Here is a 16,989-nt window from a genome sequence, read left to right as displayed (position 1 = left end):
TTTAGTTCTGTGATGAAGTGTTTTGTTACCTTGTGTGACTGCATAACTATTCAGGTAAAAGTGAGAATTGATGTGCAGGCCAAATGAAACCTAGCGGTGGGGTACTCAAGTATGACAGATTGTCTGAAGTGATACTTTCCATCTCTCCAGCAAGACCTTGGATAAACTTACAGTATCTCTTTGAACCCCACTGTCGGCAGCCCTAAAGATGGTTTTCTGTGATTTCACATTTTCACACTTGGCAAATGATGGGACTGTGACTTAATTATGGCCACGGTCACTTCTTTCTCTCCTATCCCTTTCTTATCCCATCGTTGCCATGAAACCTGTGTATGCCATGTATCACCATGAAGAAAGGCAAGTGTTTTGAGCAAGAATATAGAAGGACCATTCTGAAGAAGGCAAAATCACCCACAGTCACCTGCAGTAACGACCAGTAATGTGATCTTCTATATGCTTATAGCTGTATGCTTGAATATGCTCAAAAGAAAGATATGATCAGTTGATAGAATTTAAATTTACTCAGTTACAAATAGTGCGTCTGTAAACTTGCATCGTACTCGTGAGTTCTGTACAATTTAATTGTATACGTACAGTTTTGGTATTCTGCCGATGCATCACTGCGGTCGGCATTCCGTGCATGCATGCTGTGTACCTGCATCTATTGGCAAAGCTTAGACGCCATTACGGCAATGGTCGCCCTTGTGTGTGTTTGTTGGCAAGCATTTGAGATGGCCTCACCGATCGAGAGTCCTGCTGACTGTAAAGTCCGGTCTGTTATTTTTTTTCTGAATGCAAAAGGTTTGAAAGCTATCGATATGCGAGATCTGTGCCGTTTACGGACCAAACATTATGAGCGATGGAATGGTTAGAAAATGTGTTCAAGCATTTAAAGGTGGCCGCAAAGATGTGCATAGTGAAGAACGGAGTGGGCGACCTTCAGCCATTAGTGAAGATTTGGGGCAGGCAGTTGACTGAGCAGTGAGAGGAAATGGGCACTTTACGATTGCGTCATTATCTGGCATGTTTCCTCAAGTTTCCCGAAGTGTTCTTTATGAAATTTTGAGTGAACGATTAAATTACCAAAAGGTGTGCTCACGCTGGGTACCGAAAATGTTGACAAAGGGGGCACAAAAGCAAACATTTGGGCAGTGCCTTAACTTTCCTGGAGCATTACCACGAGGAAGGTGATGATTTTTTGAGTCAAATTGTAACGGGGGGATGAAACCTGGGTGGCCTACGTTACACCTGAATCAAAACAGCAGTCTATGGAATGGCGACATTCAACTTCACCCAAGAGGGTGAGGTTTAAGCAAACAATATCAGCCCGGAAAATCATGTGTACCATGTTTTGGGACAGAAAAGGGGTGTTACTGGTGGACTTTTTGCCCCGTGGTGAGACAATTCAGTAACATATTGTGAGACCTTAAATAAATTGTGCCGCTCAGTTCAGAACAAAAGGCGTGGCATGCTCAGTAAGGGCGTCGTTTTGCTTCATAACAATGCATGCCCACATGCGGCTCATCAAACCCAAGACCTCATCACATAATTTCGCTGGGAACAACTCGATCACCCTCCATACAGTCCCAATCTTGCTGCGCCCAGTGATTACTACTTGTTCCTGCGTTTGAAGAAACAAGGCCGGCAAACGCCACGACGGCAATGATGGTGTCGAGATGGCCGTGTTGCAGTGGCTGACAAATCAGGCAGCCAACTTCTATGAGGATGGTGTGCAAAAGCTCGTACAATATGACAAGTGCCTCAATATTGGTGGGAATTATGTTGAAAAGTAGAGTGATGTACAGACTTTCATATAAAAATAAAACTGTTAAAAAGTCTCTGTTTTTTATCTATTTCAAAATGGTACTTAGAAAATATGCCTCGTATTACGTTGCTAAGAAAAATCCAGATACTGAGCAGGTGGCTCCACAGTTTGGGTCTTGTAGCTATCAGCTTGCATTTGGGAGATGGTGCATTTGAACTCCACTGTCAGCAGCCCTGAAGATGGTTTTCTGTGGTTTCCCGTTTTCACACCGGGCAGATGATGGGGCTGTGCCTTAATTAAGGCCTTGGTCACTTCCTTCTCACTCCTATCCCTTTCCTATCCCATCATCATCATAAAACCTATTTGGTCTGTGTGACATAAAGCAAAAAAGAAATGTTTTAAACATAACCAGTAACTCTACACCCCCACCGTCAAATCTCCTGATTTTTCAGTTTGGGGGGTTGGCAGGTATGTTGGTGAAAACGATGGACAAAGATGAATTCAAGTGAAGGACACCTGAGAAAAGTCTCGGAACAGGAGAAGGCAAAATATACTGAGCTAGAAACTAATCTCCTGGAATATGTATGTAAAATGTGAGCAGATGGATTTTTATCTGTTTTAGTCTGAAGGCCTCAAGATAGCAGATACCATGCAGATTCCTCATAGTGAATTTAAAGAGGAGCTTTGGTTGGGTAAGACTTCATGGCACAGCATGACCTCATAATTCGGAGACCAATATCAATAGTGCAGCAGCTTCCCAAAACATACTAGGAAGCCGTAGTAGAAACTGATCACTTCTCAGAGGAATCGATGGTTCAGAGCATTTTTGAAATTTTACAATAAAGCAAATTAAAACTTCCTGTGTATGCCAGAAATCACCATGGAGGCTTACGTCTGCCAGTATTGCTTAAAACGGTAACTTGTCTTCTTTCATCCACCCTTTCTCTTCTACTTTTAACCAAAATTCCTGCGGATAGTTTCCTGTTTTGGCATTGTTTTTAGTCTGAAAATGACATACGATTGTAGTGTGTGTCCACCAAGGGTTATACCTAGCATTACGGAACACTGCTGCATTGTTTGCTTCCATAATTTGTACAGGTAAATCTTATCAGAATTTCCAATTGACCTCCCCCTCCCCCCTGCCATGCTGTACCTTAGGACATTATATGTGATAAATATAATTTTTGATCCGTATTGATGATATTTGATTGGAATAATAACAATAAGTTAATTTATTAATTTGACCACCTAATCAATACAGTAAGTCTTGTCTTTGTTGATTTACATTGACATGTTAACTAAAATGGTATATGTTTCGCCTTGTATATTGGCATCATCAGCCATTGCCTTAACCTTGAAATAAAATCAGGCATCTGATTTATAAACAAATTAAAACTAATTTTTTAAAAGCCTTGGAGAGACTTGAACTAAAATTAACATATGGTAAAAGACTAGTACAATGTTGGTTTTAAAGATATTGCAATGAGTGAGGAGTTTACAATTGGTGAAAGTATTTGCAATATTGACATTAGAAGGCTACTGTTATAATTAAAATGAACAAAGCAACAGTCTGTTATAAACAAATGGTAAGATTGCTCTAAAATTATGTTGACCGACCATCGGTTACAATTAGACAATGGCGAGAATTACGATCAAAATCGTATTTAGTCAAAAAATAATGTTGAATAAAAAAGGATGGTCAAGTGACCTATAATTATTTGTTTACATGAGATAAAAGTTGAAAGTCAATGGCATATGGTGAAGTTGTGGTTCACTTTGATGAAAAAACACGAAGTTGTAGTTGAAGGTTGATGAACGATGTTTAAATTGGACCTCTATGGACCATCTCAATTTGATGCGATGCTAAAACGTTAAGAATTTGGGTTTATTGACATTCTAGTCGAAAAGGCAATGTGACAGTTGAATCATTTGACGATGGTGGGGGTAACTTGTTACGTTATGAGCTAAAAGATATTGACGACTGTCGACTTCTTACTACAAGTGTTATAGCTGTATCGTAATATCGAGCTAAATTCATACCGCAGGTAATTGGAGAAAAGGCCAGGAAGAAAAGGAATGTTAAAAGTGTTGGCTTTTTTTAATAACCTATGTAACACAAAGCTTTATTTTACATATTACCAGTTCAACACAGCATATACATTGATGCAAATTCGCTTGCTGCACATAAGTTTTTTTCTTTTTTTTTTTTTTTTTTCTTAATAATTATGAATCAACTTTTTCTATCATATTTATATTCCTGTTAATTGAATTCATAAGATTGAATGAGTTAGTTATATGATGTGGATTGTGTAGCTGTTAAAGATTGCCTTCTCAAGGCAGTGAATTTGAACCCTCTCCATCAGTGGCCCTAAGGATGGTTTTCCATTAGTGCAAAGTTAAACGGCTACAAAATGATAATGAATTGATACATTTATTAAGAGTTGAAGCTTGCAGTCTGTTTTAGTACCATAACTTTTTTTTTTATTAATCCGGATTGGACCATGCCACGGAAATATACATAGGATGACAACACTGTCCAACCCGTGCAAAGAATGCAATAGTAAAAGAGGTTCATAAAGTTTTACAGTGTTTCATTGCTTACTTCAACCCCACACAAAAACTAGTTAGCTTTGCTCTTAACAGCTGCTGTGGATGACATCACAAGGTACGTACTGTTTGCAAGACCTCTTAGGATCCTTTTGACATAAGCCACTTTTAATTACCATACAGCCTTTGTTGAACCTTTTAGTTGAAGTGATTTTTGTCTTGCAATTGCCTCAGTATCGTGGATTATTGACTTTCAAGTCTGTTCATTGAAATCCAAGTATAGTAATGTAAAGAAGATCCTTTCCTAAACATCATCCCTTAGAAATAAACTCCTTCAGAGATAGAATGAAGAAAGATGATTAGGAGTCATTCCAATTCTGTACAGCAGTATTATATTTTGTTTCCACTGTAGAATCATTATTTTTACTTGCAAATTTATGTTGTCTAGGCTCTAGATTACTGTCACAGCATGGGTATCATGCATCGTGATGTGAAACCACATAATGTGATGATTGACCATGAGAACAGAAAGCTACGTCTCATTGATTGGGGCCTAGCAGAATTCTATCATCCAGGACAGGAGTATAATGTACGTGTGGCATCACGGTATTTCAAAGGACCGGAACTCCTAGTAGATTACCAGGTATCAGTACTTTTTAATTTGAAAATAAGCTTGTATATTTTTTATTGGTTACTATTAAGTTTTAAATGATGTTTTTGTGGTTAATTGTTCAGTGAGATAACACTTCTTTATGTGTGTATCAATTACAGAGATAGCTGCATTTTGCAGTGTTTGTAATGTTTAATCAAGATTTGCCAATAATTTTTCTAAGCGATGAACATTTTATAAAGCTTTGAATGTAGACAGATTTAATGTGTGCGTCTTTTGTAATGAATGTCCATTTCTTATTTTTCGTTGCATTTCAAATGTGTCACATGAGATCAAAATTGTAAAATGCTGGACTTTTGAAGGATTTAGCAAGATATTAGCTTTGTTTTTCAAGATTTTCACTCTGATTCTAGTAGTTCATATTACCTACAGCATCTACGGTTAAAAATGTATGTACATACACCTTATGAAATTTGCTTTCAGGGTTTCAAGGGATCATATGAGCAAGATATTTGCAATAGTACTTAAATATAATTTTAAATAGAATATTTCCTTTTGACTTTCAATTTGGTACATTTCGTAGTGTAAAAGTGATATTTGATTATTGTGGTTCATATTTTGTTCCTAATGTACTGAGCTCGATAGCTGCAGTCGCTTAAGTGCGGCCAGTATTCGGGAGATAGTAGGTTTCTAACCCCACTGTCGGCAGCCCTGAAAATGGTTTTCCGTGGTTTCCCATTTTCACACCAGGCAAATGCTGGGGCTGTACCTTAAGGCCACGGCCGCTTCCTTCCCACTCCTAGCCCTTTCCTCTCCCATCGTCGCCGTAAGACCTATCTGTGTCGGTGCGACGTTAAACAACTAGCAAAAAAAAAAAGTTCCTAATGTTCTGCAGTGGAGTTGAAAATGCCATGCACATAGAATTCTGCTCTGTTACATGTTATATAAACTTTTTTTGTGGGTTTTGTCATTCAGTGTGCTGTATACAAATTACTGTAGATAGTGCACTGAAATTGATAAATTTGGAGTCTAATCATTTTCCCCTCCTTTTTCAGTAGAAACTTGTGCTTCACACAGAATTGTATACCTAACACTGAAAGGCGCATCAGTCTGTATTGAAATAAGTTACTGTAAAGTTCTTAAATATAAAACGTCGCTCCACAATACTTATTGCATGTAAAGCATTAGAAGATTTGCTGGAGGAGAATGCTGACGTCAATCTCACAAGTGAGAGTCCATCTTAACAGAAATGCCCTTATTGTAACAATTATTAATAATGTTGTTTAAATAAATAGACAATAAACTTACGGTATTGTAAAGGTGGAATATTGACTTAACCTAAAAGTATACGTACGACAATACGGATTTTACGATGAAATTTATTTTATGTAACAATTATTTTATTAGGGTTACTATTTTATTAGTGCCAATTACATGAATGACGAACAGGTCAGCCACTGATTCACAATATGTTAGTGATGAATGTGCAGTCGTTTTGGCAAAAGTTTTCAGCTCTGTTGGAAATTCTGAGTTGTGTGGAAGATATAAGTAATGTATATGACGATTTCGCTTTACAAGAAGCTGGAAATAAACTACTGGGACCCAAACTTCCAGTTCGATATATGAAATTAGAAGACAGAAAAAGGAAATATTTTCTTCAAATGATCGGAAGTAATCTAGTAAGAAGACTAAAGTGGGGGGAAAAAATTCAACTATGATCTTATTCAGTATCAGTATTTCATTTTGAAAACCTGTGTTAGGTCTGTATTGAACAATAATTAAAATAGTGGTCCCTGCAAAATTGTAATGGAAATTTTGAAAGCACACAGTTGAAATAGGGATTAGAAAGTAGTAAATTAAGAGATAGTTACAATAACACTCATTAGTGTGGTACAGGATGAACTTGAGCAGTTGTTTGAAATTTAAGTGCATTAAATGCATTGAAATTATTTTCTACTCCGGATTCAGACAAAAATTTTAGAAAGAACATTGAAGGTGTTCCAGTATAATTGTTGCTTTGATCAACATGATGTTAAAATGGAATATTGTCCATGAAGGAATGAGGCAAGAACCATTTTAATTTATAAAGGCAAATGAGAGAGAACTAACCCATCGAAATGGCAATGCGTATTCTTACATTCAGTTATTAGGTACCTCGTTGAGAAAATGCTGGATGTAAAATTGAGGTAATTTATTCACCTTAATCCTAATCAAAAGGCATTTGTTCATCAGCCAGGAACCTACATTAATGTGTCTGTGGTAGATGGATCTTTGAAGAAAGCAAAAGAAAACCGGAATGATCTGTGGCAATGCTGGACGTCACCCAGGCGTTCAGTATGCTAAGCCTGGATATGCAACATTGAACTTAGAATGGGAGTATTTCAAGGGTCTTCTCCATCCCTAATTCTTTTCAATTTAGCTATTGATTTCATTTTACAGAATTGGCCAAAAATAAATTCTGATAACTTTCATTTTGTTTTGATTAACACCAACTGGACAAGTGAAGAGGCCTGAAGTGGTACTAATACAGTATGCAGCTGGATCAAGACCGCATGGGCATTCCCAGCGATCTGGTGTCCAAGAGCTTTAAGAAATGTGGAATTTCAAATTCAGTGGGCGGTAGTGAGGACAACTATTTGTGGAAAGATGCCAGCGACCAAAGTTCCTATGGTGAAACTTCAGATGATGACGGTAAATTGTGAATGATCTGAGTATTGGGCCGAATGTATTTATTTATTTATTTATTTATTTATTTATTTATTTATTATTATTATTATTATTATTATTATTGCTTCATAGAATAATAAGATAGCATGGAGTGTTTGTAAGGTACCTTCAGATTGGACAAAAGCAGTAATTGCACCTATGTATAAGCAAGGAACAGGAAAGATTGCAACAACTATCGAGGTATCTCATTGATTAGTATACCAGGCAAAGTATTCACTGGCATCTTGAAAGGGAAAATGCGATCAGTGGTTGAGAGGAAGTTGGTTGAAAACCAGTGAGATTTCAGACCACAGAGGAGCTGTCGGGATCAGATTTTCAATATGCGGCAGGTAATTGAAAATACTACGAGAGGAATAGACAGTTATGTTTAGGTTTCGTAGATGTAGAAAAAGCATATGACAGGGTACTGTCGGTCTACAGGATTAAGGATAGATTACAAAAATCAATCTCACATATATGTTGGCAATTGGACTGCAGTGTTAATTGATGGTAGAATGAGTTCTTGGTTCGGGGTACTTACAGGGGTTAGACAAGGCTGTAATCTTTCACTATTGTTGTTCGTAGTTTACATGGATCATCTGCTAAAAGGTATAAAGTGGCAGGAAGGGATTCAATGAGGTGGAAATGTTGTAAGCAGTCTGGCCTATGCTGACAACCTGGTCTTTATGGCAGATCATGCCAAAAATCTGCAGTCTAATGTCTTGGAACTTGTAAATAGGTGCAATGAGTATGGTACGAAAGTTAACCTTTCGAAGACTAAATTGGTGTCTGTAGGTAAGAAATCCAAGAGAACTGAATGTTCGATTGGTGATACAAAGCTGGAACAGGTAGATAATTTCCGGTATTTGAGATGTATATTCTCCCCGGATGGTAGTGAAGTGAGATTGAATCAAGGTGCAGTGAAGCTAATGCAGTGAGTTCGCAGTTGTGATCAACGATATTCTGTAAGAAGGAAGTCAGCTCCTGGACAAAATTATCTTTACATGTCTGTTTTCAGACCAACTTTGATTTACGAGAGTAAAAGCTGGGTGGACTCAGGATATCTTATGAATAAGTTCGAAGTGACAGACATGAAAGTAGCGAGAATAATTGCTGATACAAACAGGTGGGAACAATGTCAGGAGGGTTATCGGAATGAGGAAGTAAAGGCTAGGTTAGTAATTAACTCGATGGATGAAGCTGTACACATACACTGGCTTCGGTGGTGGGGTCATGTGAGGCGAATGGAGGAGGATAGGTTACCTAGAAGAATAATGGACTCTCTCATGGAGAGTAAGATAAGTAGAGGGAGATCAAGACGATGATAGTTACTCAGTTTCTAATGTTTTAAAGATGAAAGGTATAAATATAAACGAGGCCACAGCACTACTTGCAAATAGAAGATTGTGGCGCCGTGTAGTAAATTCAGAGGCTTGCAGGCTGAACGCTGAAAGGCATAACTGTCTATAATGATATATGTAATGTATGTATGTTGAACAACAAATTTACGTATCTCTGATGCATTCCAGGATGTTTGACATGATGGCAGTATTAATGTTCTTTAAAGCATTCTTTCTTTTATTCCAGCATTGAGGGATTGAAGTTTAGTGGAGTTTGGTAGTTGGATTTCAATTGTTACTTCACTGATCTACTGTCTCTTATCAAGTTAAATACCGGTAATCAAGGAGAAACAAACCATTTCACCTTCTTCGCTACTTCTTGGGAATCTCCCACCCATTTTCTTTTTGTTGTAGTAGATATCTCATAAATCAGAATTAAAGCTTTTAAAGCATCATAGATGGGCAGCTTTTCCAATATGGCATTTATTTTTCTTATTCACCACTATTTGTGCAGGAGTGTTCCTGTTCTTGGATCTCTTTGAAGCTTTTGCAGATCCAGATGGTTATCACACTGCATTCTGAAAAATAGACATGTTTTACCATATTGTAAAGATCTTCCTATGAATAATATTTGAATACATAACTCAACCTTTTTTCTTATAGTGGATAATTTGTTCTCGGCCATTGTTTTGTGTAGAGTACTATGATAGGTCAATGTGCTAATTATCCATTTCTCTATCGAAATTCTCTTAGGCCCATTGTGTTACTAAACTCTTTGGTTTTATCAATTTTTGCGTTGGTCACTGTGTTCCGTGATTTGCTTTTACTTCTCTCATCCATAGAGTTGTACATCCTCCCGTTCTGTATATTTTGCAGGTATAGGATATGAAGAATTTTTTTTATTCAAATGCTATTGGTGACAAAAATTGTGCCCACAGCAACTTAATGTGGAATGTAATTGTTTTGCTGACTGACCTTTGGAAAATGTTACCTGTATCACAAACTTCATATTCTCTTGAAGGAATAACACTGCTGTCTTGATTCCCAATGACATAGTTCTTTACTAACTCTTCTATGTACAAGGGTAATCCCAAAAATAAGGTCTCCTACTTTTTTTTATAAATATACAACTCTGTTCGTGTGGCTGTTGGTCGCAATGTTGTGAAGAGGGTTTCCCGCACTCGCATATAAACATGCGCACGCAGCGCTGAGGCACTCAGTCTTGGCTTGGCAACCGTTGAGAATGGAGCTCCCTGTGGATGTTACCGCCAAATCCGAAGTGCGCGCAGTTATTTGGTTTTTTAACGCAAAAGGTACTGAACCGATTGAAATCTATCGCCAATTGACGGAAGTGTACGGTGAGCCGTGCATGGATGTCTAAAATGTTTGTAAGTGGTGTAGAGAGAGTTTGCAGCCGATCGGACTGAAATTTGCTATAAACAAAGGAGCGGGAGACCACCAATTTCCGTCGAGACAGTCATGAATGGTGAGCAAATCATGCGTGAAGATCGGCAGATCACCCTGGATGATCTCTGCACTTTGGATCCTGAGGTTTCCCGAAGTGACGTTCACAGAATTTTAACGGAAAAGTTGAAATACCGGAAGGTGTGCTCAAGATGGGTGCCATGCATGCTAACTGAAGGCCACATGCGGCAACGAATTGCTTCTTCCTGCGCATTTCTGCAACTCTTTGCAGCTGAACAGGACAACTTTTTTGACTCAGTTGTCATGGGTGACTAAACCTGGGCATTCCACTTTACACCTGATACCAAGCAACAATCACGCCAGTGGCAGCATCCCTCTTCGCCAAAGCCATAGAAATTCAAACAAACATAGTCTTCTGGTAAAGTCATGACAACTGTGTTTTGGGATCGAAATGGGGTATTGTTGGTCGACTTTATGCCCCCTGGGACCACAATTAACGCTGACAGGTACTGCGAGATCCTGAAAAAACTCAGGCGGGCAATTCAGAACCGAAGAAGAGGAATGTTCTCCATGACAACGCTCGCCCGCTCTTCGCCCAGCAAACCGTTGCTATCCTGCAACAGTTTCAGTGGAACATCACCCACCCACCCTATAGTCCCGACTTGGCATCCAGTGATTATCACTTGTTCCCTAAGTTGAAACAACACTTGGCTGGAAAGCAATTCAGCACAGACAACGAGGTGAAAGATGAGGTTCACAACTTTGTGAACAGCATGGCAGCAAGCTGGTATGACATGGGCACACAAAAACTGTTAGTGTCTACAAAAATGCATTGACCGAAATGGTGATTATGTAGAAAAATAGTTAAATGTTCAAGCTGTAAAATGATGTAAACCATTGTAGAAATAAACAGGTCTATGTATTTATAAAAAAATAGGAGACCGTATTTTTGGGATTACCTTCGTATATGGGCTATAAGTATTGTGTGGTTGAACTTGTGTGAAGATTCATTAATCCTTTCACAGACACTGTCTTTTAATCTTTATTATTTGAGACTATAAACTCGATTATAGGTAAGAATACAGGCATGTGGCAGTGAAATGCCTATTTTGTATACCTCGCTATGATGAGACCATTTCTTTGATAATAGATAAAACCGTACTGGTAAATCATATACAGAAAGATACGACATTGAAAGGAACACAGGCTAAATACAATGACAGGTCAGTGTGAGAAAAGGGAGACATACAAAGAAAACATAAAAGGTCAAGGACAGTCTCCACATCATCATATGTCAGTGTTTGTTCCTTTCCATTACTTACAACTGTGTTGTTAGTGTTCACTAACCAGTCACTGTTGCCAGTTCATTGACAATTCCACTTTTTGTAAATGTTAGTAATGTATGCATTAACACAAAGGGAGGGTGGGAAAACTACAGGCGAGAGGCATTGTATTTGTGTTTGAAGATCACCATAGAGAGATGTACAGGGTGTCTCAAACCTTTTAGGTCAAATTGAAACGGGTGATAGTGGGTCCACAACTGATTATATTGAGATAGGGAAACAATGGTTGGAAATGCATATTTGTGTTATTGACATAGCGTACACCGCATAACAACAACGTAGCTCATAGTAATTGTTCAAAGTGACAACCGCCAGTCTCAGCGCATGTATTGCAATGGCGCAAGCAGTTTTGTCACACACTTGCAAAGAGCCCAGGTGCCTGTTATGCACTGGAACAGGCAGCTGGTGATACAGTGTACACCCCTGACCACCAAACAGATGTTCTGTACACGCCTTAGCTCAAAGCACGTGTGCCATGCGACGGCTGCATGCATCGCACCGGGGCATTAACCTATGCCACTTGCATACCACTATCCCTGGTGTCAGTTGTCCATTGCATCAGACAGCTTGTGATATGTCCATGGTGAGTTGTGTTACTGTGTACAGTGCATGACGCATTGGTCAAAGATAGAACATTACTCATGAGAGTTGACAGGCATGCATATAATGTACAATGTGGCAGGATGTGCCTATGAAGCAACATGAATGTACAGAGAACGCTTTCCCGACAAGTGTCATCCTAATTGGAAGAAGTTTATCTCTGTAATTACCAACTTACAAGAGACGGGGTCGTTAACACTACAGAGAGCCGGCCAGGGTTCCTGTCCAAGACATGTCCTAAGACTAGACTTTGAGGAGACGGTGTTGGATTGTTTGGCCGAGCAGCGGTCAACATGCCTGTGAAACACACACTTTGAAGGATACAGTGTGGAGAGTACTAGCAGAACAGGTATTACACCCCTATCATAAAGACCGTCTGCAAGCACTTGAACCAACGGTTTTTGAGCCCCGCATTTATTTCTGTCAATGGATTATCCATTTAGTATTAAAAACTTCATTTTTTGTCCGTATTGACTCAAGATTTTACAATGCTTAGTAAAGCTAAAGGTTCCACCTATTCAATACGTTATCGTAATGGTCTATTTAGAACATCACATATTTATTTAACTTATCATAAAATACATCTTTGGTACCGGTTTCGGCAATCCACTATGCCATCATCAGCCATTGAGTTTTTTATAGCAAGGAACATTCAAAAATTTAAAAATATGCAATAGCAAGTCCTATTCTTACATGAAAAACATTAAAAATATAGCTAAATAGCATAGGCCCATTGTACTATACAAATAACATGTCTTTTTTGAAAAATACAATATTATTTAGTGCATCTAAAATTATTTTATATATAATTAGCAAAGTCTATGATTTGGTATACCTTATGTACAATAGAATCATGTAAAATTGATAAAAGAATCTACTTTTTGCCATTTAACCAGTTTTTAAAACAACAAGTCCTATTTTACATGGAAAATATTAAAACTTGGCTAGTTAGTATTAACCCTTTTTTTTATGTTATACAAGTAACATGTTTTGTTAAAAATATAGTATCTTTTTGTGCGTCTAGAATTGTTTTTTAGGTGCTTAAAAAGACTATGGTTTGATATAGTTGATACACAGGAAATTTGATGTTTCTATAAAAACCTCTGTCATTTTTAACACAGTTTCTTAGTTCCTCATAATATGTGACTTATACTGTTTTAGATAATAAATACAGGTTCTTCTTCCTTAAAACTTATTGAAACAACAGTCTGTTTGACTATGTAAGTCCTGATGTGTTTTTTTCTTGTTTGAGTATTTGAACCTTGCTTCCAATGTAAATAACTGTGTGGCTGAGGCCGAAACTATGGTTAAGATCTTGAATATTATTTTATTATTATTATTATTATTATTATTTTTAACAAAACATGTTACTTGTATAACATAAAAAAAGGGTTAATACCAACTAGCCAAGTTTTAATATTTTCCATGTAAAATAGGACTTGTTTTTTTTAAAAACTGGTTAAATGGCAAAAAGTAGATTTCAGCAGTTGTTCCTCACTCTCTCTGCACGCTGTTACATTCAACCTGAGGTCCGTACTGGTTCGAGATTAACACTATTTACGGCCCATTTCCATCTGGCACATAAAATAATATTCAAGATCTTAACCATAGTTTCGGCCTCAGCCACACAGTTATTTACATTGGAAAATACTAGAAGCAAGGTTCAAATACTCAAACAAGAAAAAAACACATCAGGACTTACATAGTCAAACAGACTGTTGTTTCAATAAGTTTTAAGGAAGAAGAACCTGTATTTATCTAAAACAGTATAAGTCGCATATTATGAGGAACTAAGAAACTGTGTTAAAAATGACAGAGGTTTTTATAGAAACATCAAATTTCCTGTGTATCAACTATATCAAACCATAGTCTTTTTAAGCACCTAAAAAACAATTCTAGACGCACAAAAAGATACTATATTTTTAACAAAACATGTTACTTGTATAACATAAAAAAAGGGTTAGTACTAACTAGCCAAGTTTTAATATTTTCCATGTAAAATAGGACTTGTTGTTTTAAAAACTGGTTAAATGGCAAAAAGTAGATTCTTTTATCAATTTTACATGATTCTATTGTACATAAGGTATACCAAATCATAGACTGTGCCAATTATATATAAAATAATTTTAGATGCACTAAATAATATTGTATTTTTCAAAAAAGACATGTTATTTGTATAGTACAATGGGCCTATGCTATTTAGCTATATTTTTAATGTTTTTCATGTAAGAATAGGACTTGCTATTGCATATTTTTAAATTTTTGAATGTTCCTTGCTATAAAAAACTCAATGGCTGATGATGGCATAGTGGATTGCCGAAACCGGTACCAAAGATGTATTTTATGATAAGTTAAATAAATATGTGATGTTCTAAATAGACCATTACGATAACTTATTGAATAGGTGGAACCTTTAGCTTTACTAAGCATTGTAAAATGGATTATCCACCGCAGTGCTGTAGTGCCGAACTTTGTACAGTTAGTATTGTTCACGGCTGGGGCCTCATTCAACCATGATTGTGTTTTCAAGAGTAAGGACAATCCTCACGCCACCCACATCGGTGGCAGCCAGCAACGATTCTCTGTCAACGTATGGGGGGGGGGCATTGTCCAAGATCACCTAATGGGACCTTATTTGCTGTCTCCCCGTTTGACTGGTCCACGTTATATGGTGTTCCTGTGAGATGTGCTGCCACGAGACTGTACCCTTTGTTTTCCATGGAAGGATGTGGTTATAAGCTATAAATTTCATTTTTACTCCGTATTGAAGTGCAATTATAATCAATAAATTGACAAGAGGGTCCACCTTTTCTATACAGTATATCAAGTGATATTACATCAGTCTTCCGACTAGTTTCAGCCACCTAGTGGCCATCTTCAGTCAAATAAAACTAAACAGGTCTTACAAAGACAATGTTGCTGGAATAATTACAACATTAAATTACATGTAATAACAAAATTTATGGTTATGATCTTCTTGTCATGATATGTCTTTAAGTTCACTTAAGACCTCAGGCAAAGAAGTAAATCTGGAAATGATAGCCAGAATTAGGAATGAATAAACATACAGAAATGAAATTTAAAAAGAGAAAAATTATTTATGAGACTCACCTCTAATGCCTGATGTGGAACAAGCACTGGCTTGCTGGAGGAAGCAGGCAGACCATGTAACAAAGGAGTGGGTAGGGAACAAGCACTGACTTGTAGAAAGTAGGCAATGTAAACAAAGGATTAGATAGGGAGAGGAGGAGGGAAGGGGTCTCTTAAGGCGGGGCTGAAGGGTGTGGAAAGAAAGACTTTGAGAGGGGAATTTAAAGAGATTATAAAAGAAAGAATTATTTTTATCTGAGACACAATTACTGAAGATAGGATTTTAGTGGTCAAATAAAATGTTTGATTTCTCTGAAATTTCAATTAGATTGAAGTTAGGATTGAAAAACCGTTTGAAATGGATTATATGTAATTTAATGTTATAATTATTCTTGCTACATTGCCTTTGTCTGTTAGACACATGTTTTAGTTATCACATAATCCGTTTAATTTTATTTGGCTGAAAATAGCCACTAAGTCACTGAAACCAGTCCAAGACTGATTTAATGTCACTTGATATATTGTATGGCTGTGCACTAGCCCACTCCCACTTTTATGTTTATGCCTGCGAGCACCTGAACAACATGTACCCTCATCGTTGGATTGGAAGGAGAGGTCTTGTCCCATGGCCAGTGCGATCATTGGGTCTCACACCTCTGGAATTACATGAAGTTGGTGTATGAAACCACCGTAGAAATGGATGAAGACCTGCTTGCTAGGATCCAAGTTGCCTGTCTCCTGGTACATTAGACACCAGGGATCTTTGAGAGTGTGTTGCAGAACTTGCATGCATGCATGCATGGAGACTGGTGGTCATCTCTTTGAACAATTACTATGAGCTACGTTGTTATGCAGTGTACACTGTGTATGTCCATAACACAATAAATATGCATTTCCAACCATTGGTTCCCTGACTCAACATAATCTGTTGTGGACTCTCTATCATCTGTTTCAATTTGACCCAAAAGGTTTGAGATACCCTGTACCTTTATCCATAATCTCATAGCTATCAGTAACACCTGCAGCTTTTCATTGTACTTACAGATGTTCATTGGAATGAATAATCTCATGTTTTGTTTCTAGATGTATGATTACTCGCTCGATATGTGGTCCTTAGGCTGCATGCTAGCCAGTATGATCTTCAGGAAAGAGCCCTTCTTCCATGGTCACGATAACTATGATCAGTTGGTCCGCATAGCCAAAGTGTTGGGTACAGAGGAGCTGTTTGAATACTTAGAAAAATACCATATAGAGCTTGATCCTAGGTTTCACGACATTCTTGGCAGGTAAGTTTGCTAAAACATTATTTTTAAATACATAATATTGGATTTACTCCAGTCTGAACTTGGATAAAATAAAATGTCATTACCCTTAAAGAATTGGGAATAATATTGTGTACTGTGCTAATAAATAGCTTCACTTGTAAACTTGTGATTCCTTTCTATTGATCATCTATCTGGCTTGTGTATGAACTGGAAAGAGAACTAAATTTTATATACTGGGCGTTTCATTTTGATCTGTCGCACACATCTCTTGCAGATACAAGTTGTTTTTCACTCTGAA

The 16,989-nt window shown here is 37.5% G+C and overlaps 1 protein-coding gene across 4 annotated transcripts in view; it reads left to right on the top strand.

The window, feature by feature from the left end:
* CkIIalpha (casein kinase II subunit alpha) overlaps positions 1-16,989 on the top strand; it is a 149,873-nt gene that overhangs the window by 56,583 nt on the left and 76,301 nt on the right. For all 4 annotated transcript variants that reach the window (XM_067147384.2, XM_068227614.1, XM_067147383.2 and 1 more), the window contains exons 5-6: positions 4,761-4,955; positions 16,510-16,712. In XM_067147384.2, coding sequence (XP_067003485.1) covers positions 4,761-4,955; positions 16,510-16,712 — 398 coding nt within the window. The remainder of the gene's footprint in view (positions 1-4,760; positions 4,956-16,509; positions 16,713-16,989) is intronic.

The sequence above is a fragment of the Anabrus simplex genome, chromosome 5 (genome assembly GCF_040414725.1).
Source record: "Anabrus simplex isolate iqAnaSimp1 chromosome 5, ASM4041472v1, whole genome shotgun sequence".
In the NCBI taxonomy this organism is placed as follows: Eukaryota; Metazoa; Arthropoda; class Insecta; order Orthoptera; family Tettigoniidae; genus Anabrus; species Anabrus simplex.
The sequence above is the reverse complement of the archived record's forward strand: the minus strand, read 5'-3'. Positions and strand labels throughout refer to the sequence as shown.